This window comes from Coregonus clupeaformis, chromosome 37, assembly GCF_020615455.1.
Source record: "Coregonus clupeaformis isolate EN_2021a chromosome 37, ASM2061545v1, whole genome shotgun sequence".
Taxonomy (NCBI): Eukaryota; Metazoa; Chordata; class Actinopteri; order Salmoniformes; family Salmonidae; genus Coregonus; species Coregonus clupeaformis.
The window spans coordinates 7,764,954-7,781,256 of NC_059228.1; the positions used below are offsets into that span (position 1 = coordinate 7,764,954).

The window sequence follows — 16,303 nt, forward strand, 5'->3', positions numbered from 1 at the left end:
GCGTGCAGTGGAATGTATTGATCACTTGATTGACAGGTGTAGGCTACTGTAGAACGATAATAATAATAATAATAATATGCCATTTAGCAGACGCTTTTATCCAAAGCGACTTACAGTCGTGCGTGCATACATTTTTGTGTATGGGTGGTCCCGGGGATCGAACCCACTACCTTGGCGTTACAAGCGCCGTGCTCTACCAGCTGAGCTACAGAGGACCACAACGATAAATTATAAACTGTCCTGTCCTCAAGTGTGAAAGCCAACAAAGTATAGTTTTGTCTATCGTTATAGTTATCGTCCTTGGTGTGGATGGGCCTAAAGGGCATGCAAAACTTTTTTTATATATAGGCTATATTCACAAATGTGAAATAAAATTGCGAAAGAGGGATAATTTTGCCTAATGAAGGTAGGACAAAATAGGCCTACATCAATGGAAAAGTTGTCCCATTCATTCTATAGTCTGTGCTTCAAACTATTTATCAGGGTCGTGAATGATCCGGAGATCAGACTGATGACATACTGTAGGATCTGAACTCATAATAGTTCACACAGCTGCTTGGAGAGCTGATCACTGTGACCATAAAGTAATGTGTTAAAGGTATTGACCTAAAGGGTTGCCCTATTGCCTGGGGCAAGTGAACTGAGCTGCCGGGCAAGTTGAGCCTGCTCTGAGTTTGCCCCATCTGATAAAAAAACAAAACTGAAAACAGCAAAGAATTCCAGTAGGCTTAGCCTAAAACTGATCTTTCTTGTTCATCCCATTGTTTAAGTGAAAGACAGACAATTTATGGCATTTATGGTAGCCAGTCAAGTTAAGCCTGCTCTGTGGTTTCCCCATTAGGAAGTTGATATACAGTGCTATGAAAAAGTATCACATGATGAGGACTAGGTCATATCAGTCAGCTAACAGTCAGCATCTGGATAACGTGTGAAATGCTTGATAACAAATGTGATATCAATAGAGAGGTATACTTTCTGGGTGATTCAAATATTGACTGGCTTTCATCAGGCTGCCCACTCAAGAGAAAGCTTCAAACTGTAACTAGTGCCTGCAACCTGGTTCAGGTTATCAATCAACCTATCAGGGTAGTTACAAACAGTACAGGAATGAAATCATCAACATGTATTGATCATATCTTTACTAATGCTGCAGAAATTTGTTTGAAAGCAGTATCCAAAGCCATCGGATGTAGTGTTCACAATATAGTAGCTATATCTAGGAACACCAAAGTTCCAACGGCTGGGCCTAATATTGTGTACAGTGCTATGAAAAAGTATTTGCCCCCTTTCTAATTTTCTCTACTTTTGCATATTTGTGATACTGAATGTTATCAGATCTTCAACCAAAACCTAATATTAGATCAAGGGAACATAAGTGAACAAATAACACAACAATTACATATTTATAAACAAAGTTATGCAACACCCAATTCCCCTGTGTGAAAAAGGAATTGCCCCCTTACACTCAATAACTGGTTGTGCCACCTTTAGCTGCAATGACTCCAACCAAATGCTTCCTATAGTTGTTGATCAGTCTCTCATGTCGCTGTGGAGGAATTTTGGCCAACTCTTCCATGCAGAACTGCTTTAACTCAGTGACGTGTGGGTTTTCAAGCATGAACTGCTTGTTTCAAGTCCTGCCACAACATCTCAATTGGGATTAGGTCTGGACTTTGACTAGGCCATTCCAAAACTTCCAATGTGTTACTTTTTAGCAATTTTCATGTAGACTTGATTGTGTGTTTTGGATCATTGTCTTGCTGCATGACCCAGCTGCGCTTCAGCTTCAGCTCATAGACAGATGGTCTGACATTCTCCTGTAGAATTCTCTGATACAGAGCAGAATTAATGGTTCCTTCTATTAAGGCATGTCGTCCAGGTCCTGAGGCAGCAAAGCATCCCCAAACCATCACACCACCACCACCATGCTTGACCTTTGGTATGATGTTCTTACTGTGGAATGCAGAGTTTGGTTTTCGGCAGGCATTACTGGAACCATGTCGTCCAAAAAGTTATACTTTTGAATCATCTGTCCATAGAACGTTCTTCCAAGAGTCTTGATGATCATCCAGATGCTTTTTGGCAAACTTGAGTCAACTTTATGGACGAGATGGGTCCCATTATGCCTGGCGAAAACCAAACACTGCATTCCACAGTAAGAACATCATACCAAAGGTCAAGCATGGTGGTGGTGGTGTGCTCCAACGACACACTTAGCGACCGTTCTCTATGTGTGGTGTTTTGGGAAATGCATTTTACATCTTCGGCCGGTGTGCATCGTTAAAACACTCATAACCTAAGTTCCATCTCTACCGGGAAACTGTGCCTTGGTCTGTCCTAGGAGTGAGGATCTAAATGGTTGGCACGTTCTCTGCTATCTACTTTATGTTTTAATTATTATTTTGGGTAGGAGGGTCACTTGTTTTTTTTCAAGCATTCAGAGAAGGTTATGTGAACATATATCATTTCAGAGTGGTCCAATGTCCCCCTTATTATAAATAACATAGTCCCTTACTCAGTAGATGAACTCACCTAGATGTTATTTGTAATTACAAATCATGTGTAGAAGAGTTCATCATTGTAGTCTGCACTGACTGAATTTCATCCAAACTAGCAACCCTCCTCTGTAGTGTGACTGTGTATCTTCTGGGAAAAGTTATTTTTAGTTGGTTGGTGCAGTAGCAAGCCCTACAGCTCTGTAGTTTCCACTATTTAATGGTCCCCTTAAAGAAGATGAGACAGTGGTGTGTTCTCTTCCTCCCAAGATCATGTGCTGCCAACATGTATGCCTCAGTGACATCACCCTGAGCCACACCACCATTATCAAAGGCCTGTATTCACAAGTGTTGTTTAAACAGTACCAAATGATGTCTGTTCAACTTAAGTAAAGGGTGGCTCAACAACTGTAAGCTGTCTACAACAGAATCTGTCCCTACAGTCATTTCAGTAACAGAGCATTGTAATGTTTTATTTACAGCTGGTTATTACTGGCCCAATTTATCACATGAGATATCATTGCATGCTTGAAATGGATTAGGGAGAGTGAATCTATGTCAAATGTACTTGTGCAGAGGAGTGAGAATTTTGTGCTCTGTCCAACATCGAACATGACAGGACTACTTTTAGTATAAAATTAGGACATGTGAGGACACCCATTCACTCCTTTCCGCCAACATAAACACAGGCATAAAAGTGAGAAGGATATCACCCACTCTTTATACCCTGTATCTCTTCTCCTCTCTCCTCTCGTTCTCTCTCTCTCCCTCCCCCTGACGTCACAACAGAGCAGCAGTGGTTACCAAGGTGACAGGTTTTTGGGGCAAGAATAGCAGCAGAGTGCAGAGCTTAATTTGTGAGGCACAGCTTCCCTATGTCCTTGAGGGCAACAGGTTAGAGAGTTTATAAACAGTTCTGTAAACATGGAAGTCCTTTTAACCTAGCCGCTGTGAAAAGGGACAATAAAACACACACACAAAATGAAACTGGGTATATGGGGTTTCCACCAGGAGAGCAGCTTAACAGAAGTATTTCATGTGTTGTCTGTTAGCAAATTAATAACTGTCCTCTGGATCACTGCAGTGCTGCAGTGTCCTGTAGGATTTAGCCCACTCAACCTTGTAGGAAACAGAGAACATTTCAGGAAGAACATAAAGCGATACTGTACTATGCAGTATAAAGGAGTGAGCGAGAATGTGAGAGAGAGAGAGAGAGAGAGAGAGAGAGAGAGAGAGAGAGAGAGAGAGAGAGAGAGAGAGAGAGAGAGAGAGAGAGAGAGAGAGAGAGAGAGAGAGAGAGAGAGAGACCATGAATACAGTGTCTGCTGTATGCCCACTAGATTCACAGAGCAGATTTGATCAGATCAAGGCAGAGAGAGTAAAGAGAGGATAGAGTGGGAAACCGAGTGAGAGAGCAAAAGAGAGAGAGAGGCAGAGAACAGACAGTTTAAACAGCGCTGTTTTGGAAAGGAGGGACTTCCAGCGCAGCAGCAGAGGCAGCATACTGATCCTCCACACAGTAACCTAGCGGTTGAGCAGAACTCCAGAGCACCAACCTCCCCCCCAGCCTGACCTGTCTCCATCCCAGCAGACAGCTGTCCACTGACGGAAGAGAGAGAGAGAGAGAGAGAGAGACACACCAGGGAGAAGGAGAGGATCCCACACAACTCATCCCACTACAGTCTGCACTAAAAACGCCTCAAGCTGTGGCTAGGAGAGCAGATAGACAGGCACAGGTGCTGCAGACGGCAGTCAGAGAGGGTAGGAGGAGGAGACTACAGCTCCAGAGCGGAATAGCTAGCTCGAACCTAAGAGGAATTCCAAAAACAGCTGTACCGAGAGCGAGCGGCGAGAGCAGCGCTGCCCCAGGGCAGAGACAGTAGTCAGTCAGCACCAGTGAATTCGGGCACCACACCTCTTTAGCAGTCAGCACTAGGACTGCAGACCTTCAGGAGGACAGTGGACACCTTCTGACAGGAACCAGGAACTTATCCCAGGAATTACAAAAGGTGAGGGAAAGGGTGAGCATGGTTTAAGACTTGTTAGTATGTAATGTGTGGAATATCTCTGGCATCATGTACAGCGATTTTGTACATTCTGGTAAAACCTTCAATGGGACTAAGTATTCAAAGGGATAATGTTGCTGTTAACTTGTGTCTCTGTGGTTCACCACTGTTGAATGTGATAATTGGTGTTCAGTTATGGTTATAAAGAGTGCAGGGGTAAGTTACGCCAGCGCTCAGTGTGTTTGTCCAACAAATGTTCTTGCACTACATGACAAGGGGTGAGCAGTTAGGGGCAACCTGACACCACTCCTTTCTTTCCTAGAGAGGACATTTTAAGCCAGGCAACACACTTCTGACATGTTCTACTGACATGTAGAGCTTTGCGTTAATCTCCAGAGTGAACCGATTTTTAAAAGCTTTTCGCAAGCTTTTTTGAGGGTTTTAGGAGTGACTTGTCAAAGACTGCACTCATCACATTGCCAGTGAGTGGTTGTGTAGTCATTCCCTTCATGTCTTTTCTGCTTTGATATGGTTTCCTTCCCGGCCTGGCCCTGGCAAGGACAACTGAGCAGAACCCATGCTAGCGGGTGGCACAGGGCAAACGCTGACAGCTGGGGTGGGGAGGTCCAGAGGAGGGGAGAATCAGACAGAACAAATACACCACCCTGCCATTCTATTACACTCCCACCACAGCCACACCAGGCCCCAAGAGGAACAACTGCCTATAATTGAGGTTTCTTTATGTAACAAAACAGCTCGGACCAATTCTTTATGAGCGTCTTCTTAGGGCTACCATTACCCTCTGCTGTGGTATGCCCTAGTTCTTTTTTAATTGCGGACCAAAAGAAAGGGGACGTTCATCTATTCATCGTCATGTCAGAATTTAAGGGGTTAAAGGTTAACGTTTAAAATATAAACATGGGCTATAACCTCCTAGCCCAACATACAGTACATCAACATATGTACATCAAAATATATAACTATGTTTTTACAAAACTACATGTTCAGCGACCATGAAATCCCTAAAAACCTTGATATCCCACTAATGGTAGTATGTGACAAACATTTGCTTGAAGAAAGGGTTGTGATGGTTCCTTTTTTTGAAGAATGGTAATGGCTTAAATAGGTCAAAATGTGAGCTGAAGTGTGAGCAGCTTCAATGCTTACAGTGGCTTGCGAAAGTATTCACCCCCCTTGGCATTTTTCCTATTTTGTTGCCTTACAACCTGGAATTAAAATGGATTTTTGGGGGGTTTGTATCATTTCATTTACACAACATGCCTACGACTTTGAAGATGCAAAATAGTTTTTTATTGTGAAACAAACAAGAAATAAGACAAAAAAACTTGAGCGTGTATAACTATTCACCCCCCCCAAAGTCAATACTTTGTAGAGCCACCTTTTGCAGCAATTACAGCTGCAAGTCTCTTGGGATATGTCTCTATAAGTTTGGCACATCTAGCCACTGGGATTTTTGCCCATTCTTCAAGGCAAAACTGCTCCAGTTCCTTCAAGTTGGATGTGTTCCGCTGGTGTACAGCAATCTTTAAGTCATACCACAGATTCTCAATTGGATTGAGGTATGGGATTTGACTAGGCCATTCCAAGACACTTAAATGTTTTCCCCTTAAACAACTCGAGTGTTGCTTTAGCAGTATGCTTAGGGTCATTGTCCTGCTGGAAGGTGAACCTCTTGTCCCAGTCTCAAATCTCTGGAAGACTGAAACAGGTTTCCCTCAAGAATTCCCCTGTATTTAGCGCCATCCATCATTCCTTCAATTCTGACCAGTTTCCCAGTCCCTGCCGATGAAAAACATCCCCACAGCATGATGCTGCCACCACCATGCTTCACTGTGGGGATGGTGTTCTCGGGGTGATGAGAGGAGTTGGGTTTGCACCAGACATAGCGTTTTCCTTGATGGCCAAAAAGCTCAATTTTAGACTCATCTGACCAGAGTACCTTCTTCCATATGTTTGGGGAGTCTCCCACATGCCTTTTGGCGAACACCAAATGTGTTTGCTTATTTTCTTCTTTAACCAATAGCTTTTTCTGGCCACTCTTCCGTAAAGCCCAGCTCTGTGGAGTGTACGGCTTAAAGTGGTCCTATGGACATATACTCCAATCTCCGCTGTGGAGCTTTACAGCTCCTTCAGGGTTATCTTTGGTCTCTTTGTTGCCTCTCTGATTAATGCCCTCCTTGCCTGGTCTGTGAGTATTGGTGGGCGGCCCTCTCTTGGCAGGTTTGTTGTGGTGCCATATTCTTTCCATTTTTTAATAATGGATTTAATGGTGCTTCGTGGGATGTTCAAAGTTTCTGATATTTTTTTATAACCCAACCCTGATCTGTACTTCTCCACAATTTTGTCCCTGACCTGTTTGGAGAGCTCCTTGGTCTTCATGGTGCCACTTGCTTGGTGGTGCCCATTGCTTAGTGGTGTTGCAGACTCTGGGGCCTTTCAGAACAGGTGTATATATACTGAGATCATGTCACAGATCATGTGACACTTAGATTGCACACAGGTGGACTTTATTTAACTAATTATGTGACTTCTGAAGGTAATTGGTTGCACCAGATCTTATTTAGGGGCTTCATAGCAAAGGGGGTGAATATATATGCACGCACCACCTTTCCGTTATTTATTTTTTAGATTTTTTAGAAACCATTACATGAAATCCAAATAAAAATCAATTTAAATTACAGGTTGTAATGCAACAAAATAGGGAAAATGCCAAGGGGGATGAATACTTTTGCAAGGTACTGTAACCGTAGGCCTTTCTATGTCCGCCACCCATGTGATGCATTTCTGTGTACAGTGAGACCAAACTGTCATCATAGGCACTTGTTTAGAATACAGCACACTTACACAAGCTCTAATAATAAGCTGACCCAGATAGTCAAGTGACTTCATTAGCGGTCTAAACAGCTGGTTGTGAGGAGACGAGAGATGGGGTCCATAACCGGACCCCATGGCCCTCACCCAAAATCATCTGTCCATTACCCAAAACCCTCAGTGCTTCCCTAGTCTACTACAACCCTCTCTGCTTACAATTGCTAATCCCCTTAACTGGACTTTCTTTGCATTACATGGCATTACCCATCATGTCTGTAACGAACCCAAAGCCGTCCTTAGAGGCTGGAGCTGCTCCAGCTCCCCCATCATGCATATATACATACAGCTGACCCAATGACACAGAAGCTTTATTCACCACTCTCGATGATTGGACCGGTGCTCAGCAACCACTTGTGAGGAAGGCGCCAGCAGATCCCATCCTTCCCCGGATGTGTAAATGAAAACCCCTGAACGCATTCTGCAGTGGCTTCACGGCAGGCCCGGGGATGGCAACGAACATGTGCTGCACTCGCTGCTCCTTTTGGGCTCTGTTCCAAAAGGAGAGTGTGAATCTAGCCTTGAGTAGGAGTTAGACCAGTATGCACTTTCTCAACTTCTAACACTTCTAAACTAAGGACAATTTCACAACCAGTGAAAGTTCCAGTTTAAATATTTATATCAGATATTTTTGCTTTTATACAGCTTGCGTCCGCTATTAGTTATCCTCTCAGAATAAAATATATATATTAGCCCTTCCTCTTTGGAAGACAAAAGTAACTTTGTTTTTACATTTTTGTTTTTACAGGTTTTTTGTTACATACACACGTTTTACATACATGGTACTTTTTTTGCACAGTTACAGTACATAACAAATACATAGTTTTTTATATATACACATATTTTGGATAGTTAGTACTTAGACATCTACAGTGCATTCGGAAAGTATTCAGACCCCTTGACTTTTTCCACATTTTGTTACGTTACAGCATTATTCTAAAATGGATTTTTTTTTTTTATAATCCTCAGCAATCTACACACAATACCCCATAATGACTAAGCCTAAACAGGTTTTAATAAATGTTTGCACATTTATTAAAAATTAAAAACAGAAATACCTTATTTACATAAGTATTCAGACCCTTTGCTGTGAGACTCAAAATTGAGCTCAGGTTTATCCTGTTTCCATTAATCATCCTTAAGATGTTTCTACATCTTGATTGGAGTCCACTTGAGGTTAATTCAATTGATTAGACATGATTTGGAAAGGCACACACCTGTCTATATAAGGTCCCACAGTTGCCAGTGCATGTCAGAGCAAAAACCAAGCCATGAGGTTGAAGGAATTGTCCGTAGAGCTCCGAGACAGGATTGTGTCGAGGCACAGTTCTGGGGAAGGGTACCAAAACATTTATGCAGCATTGAAGGTCCCCAAGAACACAGTGGCCTCCATAATTCTAAATGGAAGAAGTTTGGAACCACCAAGACTCTTCCTAGAGCTTCCAAACTGAGCAATTGGGGGAGAAGGGCCTTGGTCAGGGAGGTGACCAACAACCCGATGGTCACTCTGACAGAGCTCTAGAGTTCCACTGTGGAGATGGGAAAACCTTCCAGAAGGACAACCATCTCTGCAGCAATCCACCAATCAGGCCTTTATGGTAGAGTGGCCAGACGGAAGCCACTCCTCAGTAAAAGACACATGACACCCCGCTTGGAGTTTACCAAAAGGCACCTATAGACACTCAGACCATGAGAAACAAGATTCTCTGGTCTGATGAATACCAAGATTGAACTCTTTGGCCTAAATGCCAAGCGTCACATCTGGATGAAACCTGGCACCATCCCTACGGTGAAGCATGGTGGTGGCAGAATCATGCTGTGGGGATGTTTTTCAGCGGCAGGGAGACTAGTCAGGATCGAGGCAAAGATGAGCAGGGTACGTAGAGATCGTTGATGATAACCTGCTCCAGAGCGTTCAGGACCTCAGACTGGTGCCAAGGTTCACTTTCCAACAGGACAATGGCCCTAAGCATGCAAGACGCAGGAGTGGTTTCGGGACAAGTCTCTGAATGTCCTTGCGTGGCCCAGCCAGAGCCAAACTTGAACCTGATCGAACATCTCAGGAGAGACCTGAAAATAGCTTGCAGCTTTTCATCTTCAATGCCCTTGCTGATGGAAGGAGGTTTTCACTCAAAATCTCACGATACATGGCCCCATTCATTCTTTCCTTTACACGGATCAGTCATCCTGGTCCCTTTGCAGAAAAACAGCCCCAAAGCATGATGTTTCCACCCCCATGCTTCACAGTAGGTATGGTGTTCTTTGGATGCAACTCAGCATTCTTTGTCCTCCAAACACGACGAGTTGAGTTTTTACCAAAAAGTTATATTTCGGTTTCATCTGACCATATGACATTCTCCCAATCCTCTTCTGGATCATCCAAATGCACTCTAGCAAACTTCAGACGGGCCTGGACATGTACTGGCTTAAGCAGGGGGACACGTCTGGCACTGCAGGATTTGAGTCCCTGGCGGCGTAGTGTGTTACTGATGGTAGGCTTTGTTACTTTGGTCCCAGCTCTCTGCAGGTCATTCACTAGGTCCCCCCGTGTGGTTCTGGGATTTTGCTCACCGTTCTTGTGATCATTTTGATCCCACGGGGTGAGATCTTGCGTGGAGCCCCAGATCGAGGGAGATTATCAGTGGTCTTGTATGTCTTCCATTTCCTAATAATTGCTCCCACAGTTGATTTCTTCAAACCAAGCTGCTTACCTATTGCAGATTCAGTCTTCCCAGCCTGGTGCAGGTCTACAATTTTGTTTCTGGTGTCCTTTGACAGCTCTTTGGTCTTGGCCATAGTGGAGTTTGAAGTGTGACTGTTTGAGGTTGTGGACAGGTGTCTTTTATACTGATAACAAGTTCAAACAGGTGCCATTAATACAGGTAACGAGTGGAGGACAGAGGAGCCTCTTAAAGAAGAAGTTACAGGTCTGTGAGAGCCAGAAATCTTGCTTGTTTGTAGGTGACCAAATACTTATTTTCCACCATAATTTGCAAATAAATTCATTACAAATCCTACAATGTGATTTTCTGGATTTTTTTTCCTCAATTTGTCTGTCATAGTTGACGTGTACCTATGATGAGAATTACAGGCCTCTCTCATCTTTTTAAGTTGGAGAACTTGCACAATTGGTGGCTGACTAAATACTTTTTCCCCCCACTGTAAATACTTATGGAAATTTGATATTTCCAGTTTTTTATGTTTTTTTAGTATCAAACATGTCTACAAACCTGTTTTTGCTTCATCATTATGGGGTATTGTGTGTAGATTGATGAGGGGGAAAAAAACAATTTAATCAATTTTAGAATAAGGCTGTAACCTAACACAATGTGGAAAAAGTAAAGTGGTCTGAATACTTTCCGAAGGCACTGCATATAGTGTTTTCAGTAATAACTGTTTCCTATCATGAGCTTTTTAAACCCTCTGATACTCTTAGCAAGATCTGCAGAGCTGAAATTGTTGCATGCTCCATATTTATAACATTCTGTTGGTGGCAAGAATTTTGTATAATAATTACAATTGAGAAACTCATAGTGTTGAATCAAGCGTTGTTTTGTATATCAGCTCATACACCATGTGTCATGTTTATATCAGATATGTTTGCTTTTATACAGCTTGCATCTGCTATTAGCTATCCTCTCAGAAAAACAGAGTTAGCTGACTGAACTGAATACCACTTCCTTTTTAATTTACTAGTGGCCTCTGACATTCCAATCATGCCTGTCAAATGCAGCCAAACTCCACTCCACCACGAGGATGATCAGTTTGAAGGTCATCGGCTTTCCCTACACCAGCTGTCATTTCATGGGCCACGGCTGATTACCTTGATTTAGATGCATAACGGATGTCTCTCGATGCTATCGAATGTCTCTCTATCTATACTATCAATAGTATAAATCTGTAGAAATCCTCCGCCAAGCCAAATTTCCCATTGCTGGACTAGAGGGAATTTGGTTAGGATGAGGAATTCTATATAGGGACTATACTGCTGATTACAAAAAAACATGGTCATCCATCATAATACTATGGATTTCCCGTGACACTTGAAAATAGCGGATCTGTATTCCATCCGCATAGGCCCAGCAGGTGGTCTGGCTTTAATGCAAGGGAAGTCCAATAATTAATAAGTATGTCAGACAGTAGCTGCCTAAGCCAGTGACCTACTGTAGTGTGGGACTGTAATATAGGGCAGATAACGCGGCTGCAGTTGCAATCACAGCACAGAGTACATTGGAATGAACCAATGAGAGGAAGGGTTTAGGATTTGGAGGTTTGCTTTTCTTTGACTTCCTATCGGAACCCAACTCCCAGCTGCAGTGTGCCTCAGCTGTCAAGGTCAACTGAGATAGCGCAGTATGGAGAGAGAAAAGGAGAATGGGAAGGGAGGGAAAGGTAGTCAGATGCTATGCGAGGTATGGGATCTTTGTTTTTCTTTTTGTCCCTTTAAAAAACACTGCAGGACTCTTTTAACAGTCTTTTATGAATCTTTCTCTCTTTCACACTCTCTCCCTGTCAGACGCACAGCAAACAACACATGGGAAAGCGCATCTCTCCTGAGCCTAGTCAAGCACCTCAGACAAACACTCACACTCACTCCAACACTCACATGCACACAGCCCTCAAGAGAGCAGTACTGCCATTCAGACCCACTCACACATATTCTGCATCCTTCCACCCTGCCTGTCATGCATATATATAGAGCCACAGTGCTTGTTAAGTGACACGTTTATTTGTGTTGTAATGCCCACCGCCCCCTCCAAGTGAGAACATTCTCTGAACCATTTCATATATCCTACCATATGTTCCGTTTTTGTCACTTTGGTTTTGTATTGTTTGAGTAAGTAAGTCTTCCTATAAAGGAAGACTTACTGTTGAAATGAACACTATGTATGACCATTGCTGTATTTAGAGGTGTTATGGGAAATGCAAATGCCAATATTGCTTCACTCAATGGGAAGTAAAATGATTTTTAGTACAGGAAACATTGATGTTATCACTTAGATGGGCAATGGTGATATTATCATTCATTTAGTCTAGGCACCAAATGTCCGTGGTTGAAAGAGACTATTGTGTCTGTCGTCTTCAAAGTTATACAGGTATGCGGTCTGCAGTCCAGATAAACACCATGCCAAGTGTCCATGGCTGTCCCCACTAAACATGTACCATGGATAAATGTAGCTAGCTTACCTGGAGAGCCTCTGATAAGGAGTGTGCCTGTCGGCTGCAGTGTGTCCCGTTGGGGTCTGCTGCATGCAGCTAGAATGTGGATATTTTCTCAGTCAAACTTTTTTGGGGTGGATTTGGCCGCCCAGGCACTTTTGTGCCGTGTTGCACTCTGTCGGCGAGGGTCACTGCTGACAGACCTCTCACAAGTAAATATGTCTTTAAACGGGCAAGCACTCTCTCCCTCTTTCTACTCTCTCCTCTCTATTGATCCCACTTCTCCCTACCCCTTCATCTTAGCTTGTTCCCCTCATCCTCCTCAGTGTATTTTTCTCTTTCTCTGTGGCTGCTAGATTCTGTCAGGCACCACTTAACGTTTTCTCCTCTCTCAATTCATCCTCAACAAGCGTTACTGCAAGTACAGCTAAATCATATGCGTACATTGCAACACAATGGCCTCGAATAGATAAATTCATAAAACTGTTATAAGCAAACATTTGGAAAACAATCTACATTTGGAAATATTTGGAAAACTGATTGGATTCGCAAAAAGTCATCAACGTAAAGAAATTTGGGGGATTTGTCTTTTTTTCACCCAACTTTTTACCTAAATCCAATGACATGGTAATTTTTTGTTTGTTGATTTCATGTTGAATTCACGTTAGTTGACAACTCTATCAAATGTAAATCAAAACTAGAGGTTGAACTGATGACTGTGCCCAGTGGAATGACTGGTATTTCAGTCAATATTACGATTGAAACAGAACGTCCAGCGTATCAAAGTAAAAACAAATAAGCATCTGCCTCCCCCTCTTTTAAAATCCTCCAATAATCCCCTCTATCTCTCCTCCAACCGTTCGCTCTCCAAACTCCTCCCTTCTCTCTCCTAACTCCTCCCTTCTCTCTCCTAACTCCTCCCTTCTCTCTTTCTCTGCATCGCTTCAAACCCACCTCTTTCCCTCTTGGTGCGTGTCTGGGCAGTAGCCCTCTCCTCCATCGCCTGCCTTGCTCTGATCCTACTAAAGCCCTCTCGCCTCTCTTCGCCCAATCTGCTGTCCAGCTGTTCCATATTAGCACATGTAGAAGGGTAGAAGGAGGCAGCCTTAGGGGGCCTCGTAAGTATCTGAGCAGAGGGGCCTGAGCCTGGGCTTTAGTTCACCAGGCCTTGCCCTCGAATCTCATCTAGCCTTTACGCTCTACAAATTCAGGGGGATGAGGGGAACTGGGGATGAGGACATTCCGTGCTTGTCCACGATTTATTTTGGGGTGTTAGTAACTTTATATTGTTATTTGAATGGGGATTGACATGAAGTGTAGATCATCAGTGACAGACCAGTTGGGATTCTAGGGAAGAAGTTGGAGAAATGTCTATAAATGTGTCAACAATGCATTCAAATTTTATAGGAATGTAAATTGTAACATTGGCACAAGCATCTTGGCACAACATACCCCAGATTTGACTAATAGACTGATAAAATGTTTAAAGGAAAAACTGGATCAAATATCTGATCTCCTTTTGTTCTCTTTCTTTCCTCAGAAAGTGGCTGGTTGACCACTCTGCAACCTCATAGACAACACTGGTGAGAACTTGGACTCCTGATCAACTTGGATTTCCTGATTTAATAACACAAATATCGAAGCTATCTTCGGAGCAGCACAAGACAACACAGCCATTTCATTGAGAATGTAATTTCCTCATCTTCCCAGGGAGACCTTGTGTTCAGTGTGAAGTTCTTCAACAATCCTAAAGTTCTAGGAGTGTCCTCTTTTTGTCCTTCATCTCTGAGCTATTTTCGACAGTGACCACCATGCCTGCCAAAGCACCCATCTACCTGAAGTCCACAAATAGCAAGAAAGGCAAGAAGTGTCGTCTGAGAGACATCCTGTCCCCAGACATGATCAGCCCACCGCTGGGGGACTTCCGCCACACCATCCACATCGGAAAGGGAGGTGAGAGGGACGCCTTCGGGGACATGTCCTTCCTCCAGGGAAAGTTTGAGCTCCTGCCTGGGAAAGGTGAGGTGTTCCGTCCGCAATACGGCGTCCACAACGAGTTCCTGCGGGCCAACAGCGCATCTGACGCCCAGTTCTCCGAGACACCCTCTCCCGTTCTAAAGAATGCCATCTCGCTCCCTACAATTGGAGGCTGCCAGGCCCTCACCCTACCCCTCCTCTCCACCGCTGTGTTCTCTATGCCCGCTACGGACCCCCTGGGTTGCATGGTAGGGCGGGTCCCTACCCCTCCCCTGGGGGGCCCAGATGGGGCTGACATCCTGGAGATGGAAACCCTGTTGCGTTCCATCGAGGTCATCAGCAGCGGCCCAACCACACATTCGACAGAAGTCACAACCAAACCAGACGTCCTGCTGGATCTGATAGAGAAACCAGAGAAGCCAAAGACGAAGAAAGTCTCCAAAAGTAATCATAAAAAGCACAATGGTGAAAACGGGTATGAAAAGCCTTCACCTACATATTACATCAATGGCAACAGCAATGGCATCTGCAATGGCAATGGGGGCTTCAATGGGAACAGCAATGGCATCTTCAATAGTAACGAAGGCTTCAACGGCAATGGCAACTGCAATGGCTTTAGAAGCGTTAACAATGACATTACCCTCTGCTTCGAAAAAGAGCTCTCTGACTGCAATGGAGACTGGGTGGACAGGGACAGCGGGGTGGACGAGGGGCGCATTTGCGACTTTGACTTTGAGTTCTCCAAGGACGAGAATGTGTCACAGTATTCAATCTCCCACCTCACTGGGTCACTTCTGTCACTTGAACTCGATTTGGGCCCCTCCATTCTTGATGATGTACTCAACATCATGGGTGACCCCAAGGCAAAGAGCAGACCTTGAGCAATGCCAAAGCTGAAGAGGTGAAAGGGAAATATAGAACTTGAGAGAAGTATGAGAAATGTCTCAAAAACCTGTCAAGATACAGGCCATGGCATGTGGAGAGCTGCTTATGTCCTTATTTTCAAAATAAGTTTCTAATTTAGCTTAGTTGAAGTCTCAATGCTTTTTATTGTTTGTGCGTTGCACTACCAGTAATGAGAGATGCATGTGCTATTGAATAACTACTAAACCACAGCCATTGTGCCTTTTATTTTGCAATTAAATTAAGACTAAAGGGTAGCTTAGTGTTCTTAATCTGGCTTTTGCTATAGATTTTTTTTAAAGGTTGCTTTGATACACAATCTAAAGCTCTGTTTCTCTGTAAAGATAATGCATATTGTGTGACTTTTAACATGTTTATCAAAGCACTGTTTTGTTTGTCACATTACCATTTTACTTGTGTTTTTATTATATGGCATTAATAAATAAAATGTGTCCTATTTCCCTCTACTTTTTTCAAAAGAGTGAAATAATATCTGTATCATTGATGGTATGATACAGTGCCTTCGGAAAGTATTCGGACCCCTTGACTTTTTCCACATTTTGTTACATTAAAGCCTTATTCTAAAATGGATTAAATAAATACAAATCCTCAGCAATCTATACACAATACCCCATAATGACATTTTTTCAGATTTATTAAAAATAAAAACAGAAATACCTTATTTACATAAGTATTCAGAACCTTTGCTATGCGAGCTCAGGTGCATCATGTTTCAATTGATCATCCTTGAGATGTTTCTACAACTTGATTGGAGTCCACCTGTGGTAAATTCAATTGATTGGACATGATTTGGAAAGGCACACATCTGTCTATATATAAGGTCCCACAGATCAAGCCATGAGGTTGAAGGAA

At 43.2% G+C, this 16,303-nt stretch overlaps 1 protein-coding gene across 2 annotated transcripts; it reads left to right on the forward strand.

Annotated features, from left to right (window-relative positions):
- The first annotated feature begins 3,883 nt into the window (after positions 1-3,883).
- Positions 3,884-15,998, forward strand: LOC121553325 (cdc42 effector protein 3). 2 transcript variants are annotated; one of them, XM_041866352.2, is made up of 2 exons: positions 3,884-4,516; positions 14,091-15,998. In XM_041866352.2, the coding sequence occupies exon 2, from the start codon at positions 14,362-14,364 to the stop codon at positions 15,406-15,408; it is 1,047 nt and encodes a 348-aa protein (XP_041722286.1). In that variant the 5' UTR covers positions 3,884-4,516; positions 14,091-14,361; the 3' UTR covers positions 15,409-15,998. The 2 variants fall into 2 exon arrangements, with proteins under 2 accessions (XP_041722286.1, XP_041722285.1); XM_041866351.2 differs by having other exon boundaries at positions 3,884-4,504.
- The last annotated feature ends 305 nt before the right edge of the window (positions 15,999-16,303 follow it).

What these genes read in the sequence shown, in the direction of transcription:
- LOC121553325 (XM_041866352.2), top strand. Translation starts at nt 14,362, where the DNA reads ATGCCTGCCAAAGCACCCATCTACCTGAAGTCCACAAATAGCAAGAAA.